Source organism: Gopherus evgoodei, chromosome 9 (genome assembly GCF_007399415.2).
Source record: "Gopherus evgoodei ecotype Sinaloan lineage chromosome 9, rGopEvg1_v1.p, whole genome shotgun sequence".
Lineage (NCBI taxonomy): Eukaryota > Metazoa > Chordata > Testudines > Testudinidae > Gopherus > Gopherus evgoodei.
In genome coordinates this window covers 93,769,883-93,788,834 of record NC_044330.1, presented here as the reverse complement: position 1 = coordinate 93,788,834, position 18,952 = coordinate 93,769,883, and the positions used below count along the sequence as shown (strand labels likewise).

General features: G+C 39.2%; 1 protein-coding gene across 10 annotated transcripts in view; it reads right to left on the bottom strand.

The window, feature by feature from the left end:
* Window positions 1-18,952, bottom strand: part of TENM1 (teneurin transmembrane protein 1) — a 1,405,227-nt gene that overhangs the window by 102,214 nt on the left and 1,284,061 nt on the right. For all 10 annotated transcript variants that reach the window (XM_030575184.1, XM_030575189.1, XM_030575193.1 and 7 more), the window contains 4 exons: window positions 14,966-15,182; window positions 8,116-8,235; window positions 4,987-5,248; window positions 901-1,168 (listed from right to left, as the gene is read on the bottom strand). In XM_030575184.1, the coding sequence (XP_030431044.1) occupies window positions 901-1,168; window positions 4,987-5,248; window positions 8,116-8,235; window positions 14,966-15,182 (867 nt within the window). The remainder of the gene's footprint in view (window positions 1-900; window positions 1,169-4,986; window positions 5,249-8,115; window positions 8,236-14,965; window positions 15,183-18,952) is intronic.

The following is an 18,952-nucleotide window of genomic DNA, read 5'->3' as shown; positions in this document are numbered from 1 at the left end:
GGTCAATGAGACTACTTATGGAGCAAGATATTACACATTGTAAGTGGAGAATGTGGCCCCTAATTATTTTAATATTTTAGAGTCTGATCCTGCAAACACTTATTGTGAGTAGCTCCACAGACTTCAAAACATACTGAAATCCCACTGAATTCAATAGAACTACTCACAAGTGTAAGCACTACTGGACAGTAAATACACTGATAGGAAATGTTTGCAGGTCATTAAACACAGTGCACCATCCTTGATTAAAATTAATTAATAAAAAATCAAGATCAAACAGCAAAATTCATGTGAAAATATTTTGGATAAATGAAATGCATTTTACTTCAGTTACAGGCATTCAGTCATAAATCAGGGACCACCCCTGGATAACTTTACAATCTAAAAAAATAAAATAAATGGACCCCAAAAAGTATGGATGATTTCTATGTACATCTTTTGAAATAGTAAGTCAACAAGTTAACAGCTTCAGACATCAAATATAATAAGCAAAGATACCTAAATGTTGGCACTTAGTAAATTCTAAATGGAAATGATATTTTAAATGTCATTGCCAAAAAAATGATAGAGGCAATGACACACCGAAGGTCACGGTGAGCAAGTACATTCCAAAGAAAGAGATAGCTACACAGGTAACCACAGGCATGTAACCGTTATGAGATGGGATAAAGAGACTTTTGAACTAGAGATGCCAAAAAAAAAGATAAAAAAAATGTGGCTTAAAAAAGAGAAATGTGAGGAATAACAAAATATACTGTAAATGCTTCCTAGATGATCACATTCCAATTGGCTAAAAACTGTAATTAATTTAGATAATTATATATATTGTCAGAAGTGTAAACAGTATTTTCCCTTCAAATGTATTACTACTACTAATTAAACTGAAGTAACTCAATATACCTGTTGCCTCTGCCAGACCAGACACCTTCTGTCCATAAATGTCTGTTTTGTTCCAGGCAAAAGCATAGACCAGGTTTATAGCAGCAGGAAACCACTTCTGAACTAGCCGCCCTTCAACAGCAACTGTAAGATGTACTTTTGTCATTCCAGGAGGGATGGCTGCATGTGTCAAAATAATGCGGAGCAAAGTTTTATATCCAGGGGTTCGACTGCTGAGGTAACTGAGCTTCACAAAGCTAGATGGAATTGGGATTTCCTCCTGGACCACCTAGAAGAACCCAACAGTTGTACACACTGTTATTAATGATATTCATGCCTAGGAAAAGGGCAAAGTTTTGTATTTCAAATCATGATGTTTTCTAAGAAACCTAGGCACCACCAAAAACTGACTTCCTTGACGCCGTGCCCTGCCTCTGCCAGGCACATCGTGGTCAGGAATAATGCAAAATCTTCAGCATCATCCAAAGCTGTGGAGTGTCTGAAAGATCACACAGGTGGAAAACAGGTAATCTGTCTATACTTTGTTAAGGAGGCCTCATCTCTTTTCTTATTCTTCTTTGTCTCTAACATTTGCAGTAATACTTTTGCCTTAAGTTTTTGGGTCAAATTTGTGATGACAATTATTTTCTTGAGTACTAATCTTGTCTAAATCCACTAAACTCAATTGTCCTAGAATTGCAGGTTGACTTTGGAGAGGATATCTCATTTGGTTAATTAATTTTTGGACATAAATATAGTTAAATAAATACATATTTTAAACTCACCTTGGGCCATAATGTGTGTTTAAAGCACTACACTGGGTTGGCTGCCTCATCTTAGAGGGACCTCAAGAAGGAGCCATACCCTCCTGAGCAACACAATCCTTTCCAGAGCTACTTAGTGTGCAGGGGGACAGCAAAGACTACAGGCTGGTAGGAGGCGGAAGTTGTCATGGCTTTGGTCTTTTGAGAGATGTGGGTGCTGGAGGCCACTAGGAGGGATTAGCCCGTGTGCTTCCTTCAATGGAGGAGATGCTGTTGTGGCAGTCCTTGGTGCAGGGTGTGCAATGGAATGAGGGAAACTCCTTGCACGCTCCCTGACACACTCATGCAAGGTCAACTCACAATTAGATTCTGTTTAGTAAGTTTAAATGCTGCGGGCTGTGATGTTAGCATGTCTCATATCATTACTAATAAGCCAGTCTGTCACAATGTTAAACCAACACAATCTGGAAAAATACAAATCGTGCTTTGTTTACTTTTCCTGGTTCTTCCAGCTCACATTATGTTTCCTTAATAACAAATCATTTCCATTTCAAACATCTTCTATTACCTTATAGTTATAACAACACTGTCACAGAAATACTGCAGTACCATTGAAAGGCCTGCCAGCACTTGTCATTTCAACATATGAAATGTGCTGTTGGCAGGGAATTCCTGACCCCTTGATTATTCACTAGCACTCCTACTGACATCCCAGCTGCCTCCTCTGTCATACATCTGACATCAATAGTTCTAAACTTTCCTTTCCCTAAAACAGGAGAATAGTAGTAGATAGTCATGTAAAGTACATTTTAGTAGTTTGCTCCCATCTATCCCAAACCAGAGGATTAGAAGCAGTTACTCAGTGAATATACTGTTGTGACCCTAAGAGCATCCCAATGCCTGGGTGCAAGGGTATCACTGGTATCAGATACTGAGTTTCTGCTGCTCTGACCAGTTCAGTGTACCCCAATTCACTTTTGTCATAATCACTATCTAATAGGTATTGTGTAAGGTATCACTGGAAAACCAGCAACACACTGATCATTAATATTCTTGTGTGGTATATGTACTGTGACAAACTTCCTCCTCTATCTTGGTGGGTCCTGCGCTTATTGGCAGATTTGCTCACCTCAGTGATCTTCCCCACAGTTTGGATCAGCTCCTCCTGTGTCTGATCAGGAGTGGGGAGGTTTGGGGGGAACCCGGGCCCGCTCTCTAATCCGGGTTCCAGCCCAGGGCCCTGTGGATTGCAGCTGTCTATAGTGCCTCTTGTAACAGCTGCATGACAGCTACAACAACCTGGGCTACTTCCCCATGACCTTCCTCCTGGTGTCTGATAACGCTTGTACTCCGTAATCCTCCAGCAGCACACCCTCTCACTCTCAGCTCCTTGTGTTTCTTGCTCCCAGCTCCTCACACGCACTTCCTCTCCTCTAGCTCCTCCCCACCTGACTGGAGTGAGCTCCTTTTTAAACCCAGGTGCCCTGATTAGCCTGCCTTGATTGGCTGCAGGTGTTCTAATCAGCCTGTCTGCCTTAATTGGTTCTAGCAAGTTCCTGATTATTCTAGTGCAGACCCTGCTCTGGTCACTCTGGGAACAGAAAACTACTTACTCAGTGACTAGTATATTTGCCCTCTACCAGATTCCTGTACCCCACTGGTTTGGGTCTGTCACAGTACGGTAAACACCCAAAAGACTACAGAAATTGGACTAAAATGTATTTGAACTAGACAAATCTGGAGAGTGAGTAAACAGATTTTTCCAGACAAAGGAAAGGCTGATGCCTCCATCCAGACAATGCAATCAGAGACAACTGGCAATCATGGTTAAGTGGCATAATTGGCATATCAGAGGCTGCAGGGATAGATTAACTTGAATTGTAGAAAGCACCAGCGAGGAATAAACCAGCATGAAAACTTCTCCATTAGACTCAATGGCATCTTTCCTCACCACTAGGGCACTGGACTTTGAGAAGAATATATTTCAAGAGTTCTTTGGACTATAGAAGAGAGGAGCAAAGACTGCCAAGTGATCTTCCACCTCAGATCACAAAGAAATCAAGAGATTTGTACTTTGTGGGAGATCCTGACCAAGACAGCGGTCAGCCATCTTGCTAGTAGGAGGAGTGTTAAGAATCTTACTTTGAACCAAGATTGTAGTTTTGCTAAGTTTTAGTCTATTCAGTGGAGACAGGAATGTAAATATACAGCCACAGCACAGCCACTAGAAGGCTGAGATAGTATGATGTTTTATTGTCACTTATAATAGAAAGTGACAGAATTCAAACTAGAAAGGTTCTCTATACAATTAATGAGGCCCTTTTTAGGGAGCAATGCAATTTTGTAATAGAGAAAAAGTTGGATGGAAAATATTTATATGCACAGATAACCTCCAAAATATCTATAGCACTGAATAACCTTGCTTTGATGTCATTCCCAGAAGTACTGCCCTAGGAAGGGAACAACATCACAGCAGTAAGCAATCAGTGTATTCCAGCGTCCTTTTTACAGCAGCACTTTCAGGACTTCCAGGAATGAGGGGAAGACAATCCATGCATCTGATGAAGTAGGTTCTAGCCCACAAAAACTTATGAGCAAATAAATTTGTTAGTCTCTGAGGTGCCACAAGGACTCCTCATTGTTTTTGCTGATACAGACTAACATGGCTACCACTCTGAAACCTAACCCTATCCTGTGTCTCTGAACTTCTGGGTCTGAAAATGTACCATTAAACTTATAAAATGATCATTCACTTCAGTGGGATCTAGATTTTTCCAAAACTGTATGAAGCTTTCTAAATACTAGGTTGAAATCCTGGCTCCACTGAAATCAATGGCAAAACTCTCATTGACTTCAACCTGGCTGAAATATCACCGTATGTGTTAAATGTTAAGTATTATTACTTCCACTACTAAAACTGCACCTGAAACATTTCCTGTCTAACAGTTCTATACATAAAATCTCTGATTTGCATGTGCAATCAGGTTTATGCAGGCAGATCAGGAATCTAATTTACTATGTTATTTGTGCACCCAAATTTTATTTTCTGCATAAGTTAATGCTTGGACTAAAATCTTTGCATACCAATATGTGGATGTGAAAAATTGTGAGTGTATATTTAATGGCCAGGTTCTGATCCTTTTGAAAATGTGGTGGATGGTAATTAAAATCAACATAATTTACATATTGTAATAAAAGACATGTTTTTATGCTAGAAATGTATACTTAATGTAGGTTTCATTAACAAAGGGTATAAATGGAGATCAGAAAAAAATTCTTACTGTTTTCTAGCATTTTTTTTCTACAACAGCACATTCTCTTCATTTGAAAGTATCTTTTTTACCTGGAGCTCTGGAATGACTGTTCCTCTCTCTGGACAGGATCCTCCAAATGTTGTCAGAGGTGAAGGGAGTACAATTGGATTTGGGCTGATAAAGCTAGTGATGTCACAAGATGGTGGGTCCGACTCTGTTCTTTGCATGACAACCTTTTCTACTACAATAAACCTATTCCAAGGCAACCAAAGTGTCCTTTTCTCAGAAATGAAAGGAGATCTGTCAAAGACCAGGGTGACAGAGATACCTCCTATAGCCACAAGGTCAAAACTGAAGAGACAAAACAAAACACATTGTCTTATACTGTTTCCTTTACAACATTAACACAGCTTGCAACAAATGACTACCAAAAATCCCACATGGAACCCCACTATAACTATTAATTTGCTATGTGAAACAACTCCAATATTATCTTTCTAGTTCCAACTGTGAGGCCTGGTAGTGCTTTCGCTCTATGCCTACTCCAAGCATTCTTCATATGTAAGGTGAGATACTTCACTGCAATTTGTCCACAATTCCTCTGGTGTTTACCTACTAAAAGCACTCACAGTTAACAACTGTGCGGAACCTACCACTCCTGGCCTGTATGTGAAGAAACTCCTAAACCATAAAATGACTGCTACTCAGATTGTGTGCATGCCCAGCATGTGACGTAGCTGACTTGAGGCCTCACAATCGCCTCATTCTCCAATATGCCCATTTTTCCTGTTCTGCGAGTAGTAAGATGAACAGTTGGAGTATACTCAAGAAACATGTGGAGTTGCAGCCCTACTGTTCAATGTGTGGACATTTTGGGAAAGCTTTCCATTAATTTCAGTGAAAACTGAATCAGCTCTTGGATGTGGTGCAATGGCAGGCTACTATAGGATATACTCAAGGAGCAACTGTGAATAACTCTGTGCAGATTTGCACCCTAAGATAGTGTGAGACAGAAAGCAAGATACACAGTGTCTCAGTTTTCCAAGGTTCTGACATCTACAGCCAGGTCATACAAGGTAATGTAAATAGATATTTCACTCACTGTATTATTGAATGCATATATTATGGAAGCCTTTGATGGTAACAAACTGTGATAAGAAGTCAGACTTAATTATGCATATTTCATCACATATCCCAAATGACACAGATTACTCTCAAAGTAAAATATAGGTAACATATTTTAATACTGTCATAGGTAGTGTAAATAAGAAATGATCATTAGTAACTTACAACACCGCAATTTTAAAATCAAGAAAATAAGGTAAATAAACTTATTCTCTTCACTATTGTAAATAAGCTATGCTACATACAAATCTTGGAAACAGCAAAGGATTACTTCATTACCCTTTTAGAAGATAAGTTTTACAATGTGGTCAATGACCATAAACTCTTCAAATGGCCAAACTCCTGACTTAGTCAAAAATTCTGGGGTAAATCATGGCTCCACACCTGCAAGTGGAGGTCCCTAAATGCAGTGAAAGTGGCCTAAGCCTTAGGGCAGGATACACGGAACATATCTCTTGTGTAATAGTGAACTCAGCTCATTCTACAGGAGTTCTCTGAACACCATGTGGAAGACATGAGGCGGACAGGAGCAGTTTAACCTGCACAAGTGGGGCACGGGGACAAGCAGATACTATTGGAGCCATAATGTTGCAATAATGGCTGCAGAGTAGCTGTTTTGCCATTCTCTAGCCTTGGGGAAGATCCCCATTTTAAACTTGGGTTGCTCTGCTACCATCAGTCAGCTAATGGAATGATCTTTACAGGCTTCAGACGAACCCATTTTCTGACGGCCTCACTGTAAGATAGGAGTGAATAAAGGGATCATGTGGAAATTTCAGCTATGCAAACTCACAGGTCAGAGACGTCAAGGAGCTTGGCAATATGCACAGCTTCAAAATACAGAAGTATTGAAATCTAACCGTAATACTGTCACATTCTGATCCAATGTGTTCTGGATCTGATCAAGAAAAGTTCGGTGAACAGTTAGGTAGTAAAATTTGCATACAATACAAAATTACTCAAGATTGTTAAGTCCAATGCTGACTGCAGATTTACAAAGAAATCTCACTAATTTCAGAGGATGGGTGACAAACTGGCAGATGAAATTCAACGCTGATGAATGCAAAATAATGCACACTGGAAAAATAATCTCAACTATACTTACAAAATGATGGGGACTAAATTAGCAGTTACCACTCAAGAAAGATACCTCGGAGTCACTGGGGAGAGTTAGGTGAAAACCCTAATGTTAGGAACCACTAGGAAAGGGTTAAATAATAAGATTGAACTATCATAATGCCAACATATAAATCCATGGTCTGCCCACACTTTGAATACCATGTGCAGTACAAGTTGCTTCATCTCAGAAAAAATGCAGAGAAGGGCAACAAAAATGACTGGAGTCTGGAATAGTTTCCATATGAGGACAGATTAAAAAGACTGGGACTGTTAATCTTAGAAAAGAGATGACTAAGGGGAAATATGTTAGAGGTCTATAAAATTGTGAATAGTATGGAGAAAGTGAGTAGAGAAGTGTTATTTAACTCTTCACACAACACAAAAACTAGGGATCATCTGATTAAATTAATAGGCAACAGGTTTAAAACGAACATGAGGAAGTACTTTTTCACGCAATGAAGTCAACCTGTGGAATTTATTGCTATGGGATTCTGTGAAGGCCAAAAATAGAACTGGGTTCAAACAAGAATTAGCTAAATTCCTGGAGAATAGGTCTATCAATGGCTATTAGCCAAGATGGTCAGGGATGGAACCCCATGCTCCAGGTTCACCTAACCTCTCGTAGCCAGAAACATTGGCCACTATCAGAGACAGGATATTGGGCTGGATGGATCATTGGTCCGCTCGTACGGACATTTTTATTTTCTTATGTGTTTGAATGTTGCCACAATATTCTTGTAATTATTTAGGGCTCATGGGTTTTCACTATCTTCATGCTTCCTTTCCTTCAACTGGACACCCTACCACAGAGAACTCTAATCACATGTGCTGCCTGAACGGAGGAGCGATGCTGCCCTCCATCTACAAAGTAAAAAGTGATGTCAATAGAAAATTTGTGCAGGGATGCAAAGTAGCATGTGATCCTTAGACTAACAATCTCAATTAATGAGAGATCAGGGATGAAAAAGTCCCACCTTCCATCCTGTCGGCTGATGGTGTATCCGTACTCACTGCGGTGTAGGAAACTGACATTCACTCCTACCAAAGCGGTTCCATCAAATGCTACCACCTGGCCTCGAATTACAGAGGCACGTCTGCAATGAGAAAAGTAGAATTTAACATGCAATAAAGCTGGTGTGAAGGACATGAAAAAGTCTTGACTTTAACCTGCACTTAAGTGTTGCACAGGGTATAAAGACTGAACAGCTAAGAAGTTGTGACTATAGATTTATAAAGGAAATGTGGATAGACTATAGCATGACTATCCAGATATTTGAAATAGCACTGCTGTATAGAACAAACTTACATGCTTCCCCATGAATTCGCAGTATATCATTAGAATACATAACTTTTCAGCATCAACTTAACTAGCCATTGCATGGAGTTGCACAGGATTAGCTGATAGCATGCAGCTATTAGTATTGGCCTTCCGTCATCTTTACTAATAATGATGCTGGTAACAAGAAAGAATATAACGTGACTCAGATTCCAGTACAGAACAGGCAGTTGCGGGGGAAAAATCCCTTTATCTGTAAACTGGACTAATATAAAGACACATCTGATATGCAATCCCAGAAAGCCATTTTCACAGAATCACTTTTTGGGGTAGGAGCGAGGGTCAGAGGTGAGCATAACATACACTCTTTTAAACCCCACACTTACAGTTTAGATTCCTGACAGAGCACAGTAAAGCCTGGGAAAATAGTGTATTTTTTTGCTGGCAAAAAAAAAAGAAAAAAAAAAAGGTTCTGGGTCGAACCAAAAGCAGATTTTTTTTGATTATTATTCACAATTTTTTGAGCTGGATTGTAATTAAATGTTGCATTCTGACATTTTTTGTTTTGATTTCAGGCATTTTGAGAAAAACAAAGTAGTTAGAGATCTCTTTGAGGGTGCTGTAGACCCTAGTTCAATCTCTCCTTCTGTCTCACGTGGAGAAGAGATTTGAGTGTGAGTCTCCCACACTGAAGGAGGTCACAGGGATGACCACACCCTGAGGGCATAAAGCTGTTACCTGAGAGACTGTGGCTTTACAAATTAACCCTTTCATGGGTGTCACACCACAGTAGCTAATATGGGTTCCACTCTGTCAGTGTGCAGAGTGATTTGAAAGTTGTTGACAATAACTGCAGTTAGAGAGAGATGTTCTGCCATTAATTTGTTTTTCTTTCAATATATATAACAGAATTTTACTTCACTCTTCTTTTGTTTTCTATATTAATTGTGATCACACACTGGCAAAAGTCACGAGGAGCTCCATTAAAGTCAATTGTTATACTGGTATAAAAGATCACAATCAGGCCATCTGTGTATTTAACCAAACTATGCCAGCGTCAATTATTTTTGTTTTGTTAGAACAGCAACCACTAGTTTCTATTCTATTTTATAGCATCTATAGACTTATCTTTTCCCTTTCCAATCCTTTTATTTACTAAGCATGTTGACTTGAGAGAGAAAGTCTCATAAGAGTCATCATTATTCTGTGCATTATTCTAGTATTCCTCTGTTTGTTTGTTCATTCTGTTTTTCAGTCTGCAGACTTGTCTTTTGACTCTACTCCTCTCATATTTTATGGAGCACACAGAGTAGTGTGATGATAACTCATCAAAGTCTTCATTATTCCATATATTGTCTTCCTTTTCCTCTGCTCATTTATTTTGTTCCTCATTAACCATAAATAATGTTCATACTTACCGTTCAGCTCTTACTTTTTTTTATTCCTCATATTTCATAACCCACACACATTTACAGTATGTGATGACTCATAAAACTCATTATTCTACATTTATCTGTACTGAACTGTATCTGTAATCTATTAGACTTTAAATGTTCTAAGCTTTTCAGTATACTGCTACATTTGTCCTCATTATTTACTGTCTTTCTAGCATCCATTTCTGACTATAACAGTCTTCAGCTGTCTCTTGGATTATCAAGACCTACAGTAAATCTTCAAACAACAGCAACTGTCCAAAATCAATTTTAATTTCTACATTTAATACACGTATTAAAGTATTTTCATTTATGTTGCTTTTGACTGACACTGGAGATCTCTGGAGAAAAACTGCTTAGCAGGCAGATTCTCTCCCCTTTCAAAATGCCTGGTCGTCTCACAAAGCTTTCAGGGAATTTTGTTCTTGGATCCCCAGTGGTCTTACTACTTGAAGTGGGCCTCACTTATCCTCTACTTTATTAGAGCTTTCAGGAACTCTTTCTTGAATTGATGTCATTTTCCATTCACCTGATTCACTCTCCTTCTCTTGGACTGAGCTCAGGTTACTTCTGACTACTTCCTCCATTAGTAACAGAGTAGTCTTACCTCCTCGTTCTCTCCGAGTGTGCTGCACCTTCTTCGTCTATTCTCACTAACTTTATTGCAGACACACCTCTGCTACATTTTTTTATTCCTTATGTTAGATAACATCCAATTGTGTAAGGCTTTTCTTTCTAATACCACGGTTTATTTGCAAATATGACATCATCTTGAACTGTCTTTTAAACTAGTGTGTCAAAGTTACTTTAACTATAAGGTAAGTGCAGCAACTTCTTCGCTATTTGAGAATCTGTCTATTGTTTTGCATCATGCACCGAGGGAGAAAAATGTTTCCGGTAAGCTGCAGCCTTTTTTTTTTCAAATACATTAAAAATGTTTCTAGGCCTCTTGCAGTCTGTGGTCAACCTCCAACTCCAGAGGGAGTAGTTGCTTTTTTTGAGAGGATGCACAGATTCCGTGGATTCCAGGTAACCTTCGAGAAGTAGACTTTCTTTGAAAATGCTTCATGGGTCAGTCCACTTTTAACTGATTATCTCATTTGGCCATCAGGCAGCTTATTTGACATCTCTAATTTAAAAATTCTAGGTCTTTCTGTATTTATTATTCCACCTGCATTCTCTGACTATTTTTCACAAACATTTCTACCATTCCATCATCATTTCGCCTAACTCCACACTCCCTTATTTGTTATTTTGTCTTTTGTTTCTCATGTTAAACTTCCAATACCCACTGAGCACCTCAGGCTGCGACATTAACCTCAGATGTGGAACTCTTGTCAGGAAAACTTGAGTGAATTCACAATTGTCACATTACCAAAATAATGTAATTTATTGTATTATTTTTCTGATTAAAATCTTCAATCACAGAAATTAAGCTAGGGGCTACTAAGGTACATTAATTTCTCCAGCTGACAATGTCATTGTAAGCAGCTTTTGGAGGGTAAATAATTCAAGATCAAGCACTGGACCTTCTTTTGTGTGCAATTTACGAGTCCAGTAGCTTGCCAGCAGTATGCATTTTTTAAACTCCTGTGGGTAGAGGTTGACAAAATATTGTCATATGCTACACTCTTTAACTATCACAGGCCAAATCGATTTTTGGTATAAGCAGATGCAATTCCATTGACCAGGAATTAATATGATCCACCTTTTTATATGTAGCAGCTACGTGTTCAAATTTAAAGGCAGCCAATACAAAATTCCAAGTTTTGGTGTAACATATGGCAAGGTGCTCTACGGACTTCTACACTATACACAAGCTTCAGATTCTGAATGGATTTCTGACTTCGAGGTTGTCTGTATTGTGGGGTGATGTGCTGTATGGGGGTTAGTGGAAGGAGATTTCTAAAGCATGCTAATGTGTTATGCATTAACTGGTGCACGTAGACCCTGCCAATTTACTTTAACGTATTTCTCTTTGAAACTACTACTTTTAAGTGCACTACTGAACCTTTAGTGCACACCAGCAGGGTCTGCATGAAGTAATTACTGCACAACACATGAGTGCACTTTAAAAATCACACCCCATAGAATACATAACCCCATCATGCAGACAAGCCCTTAACCCTAATTGAGCGCACTGCAGCTGCCTGATCTTGAAATGATAAAGGCATGAAACAGCGGTGAGATCCACACCCCAAAGGAAAGATCCTAATCTCCCAGTTGGATGCAAATGGAAAAAAAAAGATGTCCTAACTCTTTCTGAAACATGATAATATCATACTAACTAACTAAGAAGACTCCAAAGTTGTCTACATGAATAACAAAGATCAGTCAACCAACTTCAGTCTGAGGGGTAGATATAATCTTGACAATATTTTCTGGTTACTTTCCTCAGCCTACCATCATCACTTCTGTTTATCTGGATTGAGACTCAGTCAGCTCTCATCCATACCCCAGTCCCAACCAGTCGTTGGGTAAGGCATCAAACTGCACTATCTGAGTCAGAAGAGATGAAAACATTGATCTGGTGTTGTGCTAAGTTCCCTCTAAGTTGTGCGGCTGTGTGGCTGCACAGCAGCTTATTAAGCAGGCTGTGGCAAGGAAAGATGCCTCTCCTCTCCTGCCACAGCCCACCTCAGACCTACTGCGGCTAGGGGAGAGGCACTCCTTCCCCAGCTAGGGTGACCAGATGTCCTGATTTTATAGGAACAGTCCCAATTTTTGGGTCTTTTTCTTCTGTAGGCTCCTATTACCCTCCACTTGCTGTTCCGATTTTTCCCACTTGCTGTCTGGTCACCCTATCCCTGGCCCCAACCCAGCTGTTGCCCCACCCCCACCACTTCCATATTGGTGCACATAATAAAATTCATTCCACACACCTGTGGGAAAAATTAGTGGGAACACTGGTCATGTGCATACTAAATATGCGGCAAACCATGATTCTGCACTAGCCTCTTTATGGCCTCATACTTGTTGAATAGGGGTGGTGGCAAGATAGAACGCTGCAGAATCCCACGAGAACACTATTGCCCAACACTCTCCTCTGAAATCTTGAAATTTCTTCACAACAGTAAGAACCTGTATCAGCTTCTGAGCTGAGCCAGCCATGACCAAGTTATCCACTACCCAAAACATATCTATTGGATGAGATTTTACAGATGCTACAGTGTAAGCTCTTCACAGCATACAAATTTTAAAAAATATTTACACCAAATTGATCACCTTCATCTCAACACTTCTGCTACAAGTGCTCTAGCTAGCTTCCCTTCTGCTTCAACTATTGCAGATCATCATAAACCATGGTGACTTTTGAGGATGAATATGGGGTAGAAGATGCCAGGGGCCACTATCTTGGTAGTAGAGGACAAAAGATTTATAAAAGCCAACCAAGCAATACAGTGGTCTGTCAGAGGAATAATTCTGTCCTTCAGAGACCTCTGCAACCTTTCTAATTCCATCAGCTTCCAAGGACAGACCAACTAAACAGGTCAAACATCTTTATTCTCCATACTTCAAAGGCACTTTGGGCAGTTAGGCAAAAACTGAAATACTCAAAAAAGGCTTTAAGACCAAGTCAAATTCTATCAATGATAGCCTCAGAAGATCAGTTCTTTTTATCTATAAAAACATATTGAAAGGATTATGTGAAATCCTCTCGATAGTAGTTGAAATGTCACAGGACGCTGTATAGGCGACTTGACTGCTCTCCTTCCAGGTGATATTAAATAGGTAGGTGTTTGGTTTATGTTGCTGAGGGAAGTTTTGAGCTCTGGTGATAAAAGAGTAACATGCAAGAGCTAGTCATTATTGTTTATGATTTTTCTTTTAAATAGCAAAATGCTATATTAAATACACATGCCGCCAAAGATGATGTATTTGGTGCATCTTATGTACTCAGATAAAATAATAAGCTAACTGCACTGTTCCATTAGCGATTTACACTTTAAGGCTTGGTGCTGCCAGTTATTGGTTTTGTTCAGTTTCACGTACTATTGTTCTACATATTTATAACATCCTGTTATGTTAATAATAGCAATTAAATGTTTAGGTATGTTAGATCAATAAAGATTCTTTACATATTTACATTAGTAAAAAATTAATAAGTCAAAGAGAACACACTGAATTTGTTCCCTCTGTGGATGTGTTTGAAGTGAAGAGAGAAATGAAATCTAGGTGACAACGTAAGTATTATTTATTGCATTTGTGAAAATGAAAAATACTGGTGTGTTTATTAATGCAACTTGGATTATCTAATGTGCAGGCCTAGGAGTAGTGGTTAGATTATAGGGATGATTTGTGAATGCTTAGTCAGCATATAAATCACTGTTTCCCAGGATGAACTGCAGTATATAAAAAAAAACATATGTGACTCTATATTTCAAATTTACTGACTTTTTTCAAGAGGGAAGTATAGGTAATCGTGTCCTTTGAGCAAGTGTCTGCCCTTCCTTATTCACACATTCCTCTTCTTTAAAGAACAGCATAACCACACCAGTACACAGAAATGACTCTGATTTCTGAGATCACACACCAGTTATATTTCAATTAAAGGGTAACCTGCAGAGCAAATGGCAAACTTCATGTTTTATTACTACTACTACTTTCTGACTATGGCTGCTAATCAGACTAAGGGGCATTCAGCACATAAATAAAGAAAATATGTTCACTGTGTTATGTCACAGCTCCACTGGGGCATGAAGCTGACTCAAGAGAGCTCATATGACTCCAACACTGCTCGCCAGTATATCTCCAACATTCTGGCAAGAATTGCACCCTACATTGTTTCTCATGGAAACACACAGCAGAGCAATTTACCTCCCAGGATAGTTACACCTTTATAAAAAAGGTACTACAGTTTACTACAGTAAATAGTCTTATACGCTAGATGGAGTAACTCTAGGTGTCTGGGCTAGTAATGTCGGAGGGCAAGTCTTAAACTGCCAGAATCTCAAACAAAGAATATATCATTTCCACTATTTTCAGATTACCATTAATGTGAAAAAGTCAATAAAGATTTCAAAGAAGACCTTGATACCGATGTTTTTTCTATTAAAATAATTTGTCAATACAGTTTTCACTATCCAGACCACTTTAATTAAAAATGAAACTTACCTGCTGTCAAATAAGACATCTCCAGGGATTACGTGAGTGCTCTCCTTGCCAATAAGGAACTTGATTCTATCATAAAAGAGCCTTGGAGGATGCTGAGAGAAAGGAGGCTGGCTGTGCTGAATGAGGTCAAGGGGATCAGGTGACCCTTGACAGAGAGGGCTTGCATAGCAATTGCTTTGCTGACAACAATCAGGGTCTACACAGTCTGTCAAACCATCTGAAAATGGATAAAACAAAAATTCAGGAAATAGAATGATGTTTAGAAGAAACCAAAGGGTTTGCTATTAGAAAGCATGGGAGAACAATATCTAATCATCTGGAAGGAATGCTGATTTTAAGGCTGTTTAGGCTGAGATTCAGCAAAGCACTCAAGCACATGCTTAAGTGGGGATGGGCATTTCTCTCCAGCAGTGGCGGCTCTAGGGATTTTGCCGCCCCAAGCACGGCAGGCAGGCTGCCTCTGGTGGTTTGCCTGCAGAGGGTCCGCTGGTCCCGCAGCTTCGAAGCCTGCAGGAGGTCCACTGAAGCTGCGGGCCAGCGGACCCTCTGCAGGCAAGCCACCGAAGGCAGCCGGCCTGGCGTCCTCGTGGCACTGGCAGAGCGCCCCCCATGGCTTGCTGCCCCAAGCACGTGCTTGGTGTGCTGGGACCTGGAGCCGCCCCTGCTCTCCAGTTACTAATACTGAATGGTAGCTCACAAAATCTCCATAAGGGAACAGAACCCATAAACTAAGTGACAAGAAAGATTGTGACTTATCATCATCATCACAATGCAGATAGGAGAAGAAAAATCAATATTTGTCAGTCCAGTGGGTATATAGTTCACAAATATATAGTTTAAATTTCTAGTAGCTCAATATCGTTATAATGAATAGTCTGTTAATACCCGTGAAGAATACATACTTGCTAAAGTGTATGAAATGACCTGTACAATCTGAAACATCATCCAATTTTAATATCCATCTTTATTATAGTAGTAAAAAGGGCTCTGGTAAAAGTTCTTCAGCTTTTAAACTCTATACATTTTATTAATGTTAATGTTTTCAGATGTTTTATTATTCTTATATTTAATAGCTACTAAAGTGAATTCATGAGGATTTGATCATGACTGCGGCTCCTTTTATGCTAGGCACTGTACCAATACAAAGCTAGATTCAGTCCCTGCCCTAAAGTGCTTAACATTTAAGTCTTCTCTACTTGATGCTTGTTTGCAACTCCCATCGTATTCAAGTGAAGCAAACTTGTGAACTAAATGCAAACTATTCCACCAATCGCAACTTACAGATAGCTGAAGTAGGACAAAGGGGGTTAAGTTTCTGAAAAAAGAGTCTCTATTTTTGTATATCGTTTTGCACCTATAATTACTTGTAAGCACAGCTTAGATCACTTAAGTATAAGTGCTTGACTACTCCCACCAATCAGCTACCCGGACATCTAAATATCTAAATTGTACGCACAATTACTGGCATACCAAAAAGGAAGGCTGAAAATCCAGCCCAATAAATATAAATGTAGTAAATACTGCACAGAGAAATCAAATATAATAAGATACACTAAAAATCTTCAAAAATCTTCTTGAATTCCTTCATTTTATTGTGCATATTTGCTATCTCTCTTAGATTGAGAGGTATGCTAATGCATAGGAAATAAGATCAAGGGATCAAATTTTTGACCCTCCCAAAGTGACATCTTTTCTTTCTATTTGTAACAAGGCCAGATTTTTGCTTAGACTTTAATGAGGCCCCATAGATTATAAACACCTTCCGGGCAGGTACCTCCTCTTTGTTCAATACAGCATACAGAACACTGTAAACACTCAGTAAATAATGATTCACTGAGGAAAGGAAGCACAGACCCTGTTTATAAAACCGAAGCATCTATAATGAAATAGACGTATCTGGAATCTGAAACTCCTTGCACTAACATTGCCTGTCCTTGGGCAAGGTAATTATTTGTTTGGTTAAGCAAAAAAATATTAAAAAATCTCTTCTAGAGCAGCTGGAAAAACAAACTGATTAGTCCTGTTGTTGGACGAATAACAAAGGGCAACTGTAAATAGTTAGCAACAAGACCTCAGGTGCTGCGATGGCCACAGTTCAGCTCAGTGGGTGGGTACTCAAAAGCAACTTTAAGATATCTTTGCATTCTTGGAGTCAGTGTGCATCCTCAGGGAATGGAAGAGCCAAAGGAATCCCTGGTGGATCTATACCACTCGAAGAGCCTCTAGGCAGGGCAAATTCTTTGGCAGTTGGGTACAGCAGCTTTATGATGGTGCAGTGCCCTAAAAGTAAACTAAAGCAGAGTAGGGGCTTCTGACAAAAACGTCAAGTTACTTTCTAAAAGAAGCCATTTCCTTGGAAGCTAAGAACTTGGCTTCTTGAGGAAACTGATGAGAACAGCTATTGCAGAATAAGCTTTGGAAGTGGATTAAGCTAAACTGGAAACCTCTCCCCTCCTCTTATTCCAGAATAAGAGTGTCCGCCTAGAAAGTATTCCAAAATAGCTTATTTTGCAGTAACTATTCCAGCTAATTTCTCCTGTAAGCAAATTTCCCCTTGAGACACCAAATTTGAAGAGACATGATTCTTCTATTTGTGTAAGAATAAACAGGGAAAATTCCCAGAAAGATTTGAGATTGAAAATTTGTTTTCAAATATTTTTTCTCTGTATTATTTTAAAAACATATTACCACAGAGAAACCGTGGTTTAAATAATCTGCAAATCCTTTTTCTTACAAAATTCCCATTGGCTCCTATAGGAATTTTGCCTGAGTAAATAATGAAGAATCTGACTCCCAAAACAAGTTGCCCTCCCCACTCTTTGTTATTTTGGTCAGTATTTCATGTGTCTTGCAACAGTGGCTTGAATTCCCACTGCACACAAGAAGAAATCAAGCTTAAAGTGAAATGGTTTCCTGGTTCCCAAAGCAGATTCAGTTTTCACCTTTCCTCTGCAGTTCACCTGTCAGAATTACTGTATCTTTAGCAGGATCCATTTTGTATGGACTTTCCACACTCTCAAACTATATTAGTGCAATTTCTCATGTTTGTTTTGTATGCACTTGGTTTCATTCACTCATCTTCTTTATTACCTCTCAAGTATTTTTGTGAAGATTGTGAAAGGGAGGCTATCTGTGTGGGGCTCCCATTATTAACAGTGGGGAAACTCCAAAACCATATTTGAAAGAGCACTGTCAGTATTATTGTTACTGTAAGCACCAACAAGATACTTAGCTGTATTGTACAGGGAGGAAATACGACTTCCCTGAAGAGCTGAAAATAAAACGACAAACAAGAAACAACTATGCAGGCAGAGAAAGCACTGGAAAACCAGGAGTTGCAACTGTCACTCTGCAAAGCAGTGTGTTTTGCAGCTTATAGATTAACACTAATGTCTTTTCTTTCTCTTTTACTCTGTATAAATAAAATCCATTTTCCCATCTGACCATTTTTACCATTTGGTTAGATAAGTGAGATTTTATTCTGCTTTGAAGAATTTTCTTTTCAGTCACAGATGGAGCAAAGCAGAGTAAATGAGCAGTGCTTTGAGAAAAATACTCTGAAAGAGAAGGGGTGATGATGGAAGGAAGCCTTAGAAACAACATGTGATTGGAGCCTTCATACCCACATAACTGACTCAGGACCAGCTGACTCAGGCTATTTCTGTATGTTTGTGGGAATCAGACACAGCCTGCCATAACCTCCTACATGGGCTTTGGGACTTGTGGATTCTTATTGTGTTTGACTTCCACTTCCATACATCATGTCTTCCACACTCCCCATTATGTCCCCTCAGGACTGTGCCGGGCAGTCTCTCAAGATTTGGTCCTATATTTCCAGGTTCTCTTAAAAGGTACATCTCTCTCCTTTCAGTAAATTTCCTAAAATCTTTTCTTCATCAGATTGCACTTTACTTTTCTAATTGAACATTTATATGCACTAAAAGAAATCTGTAAAAAATCCTAAACAGGCTGCCTGAAAGACTATTT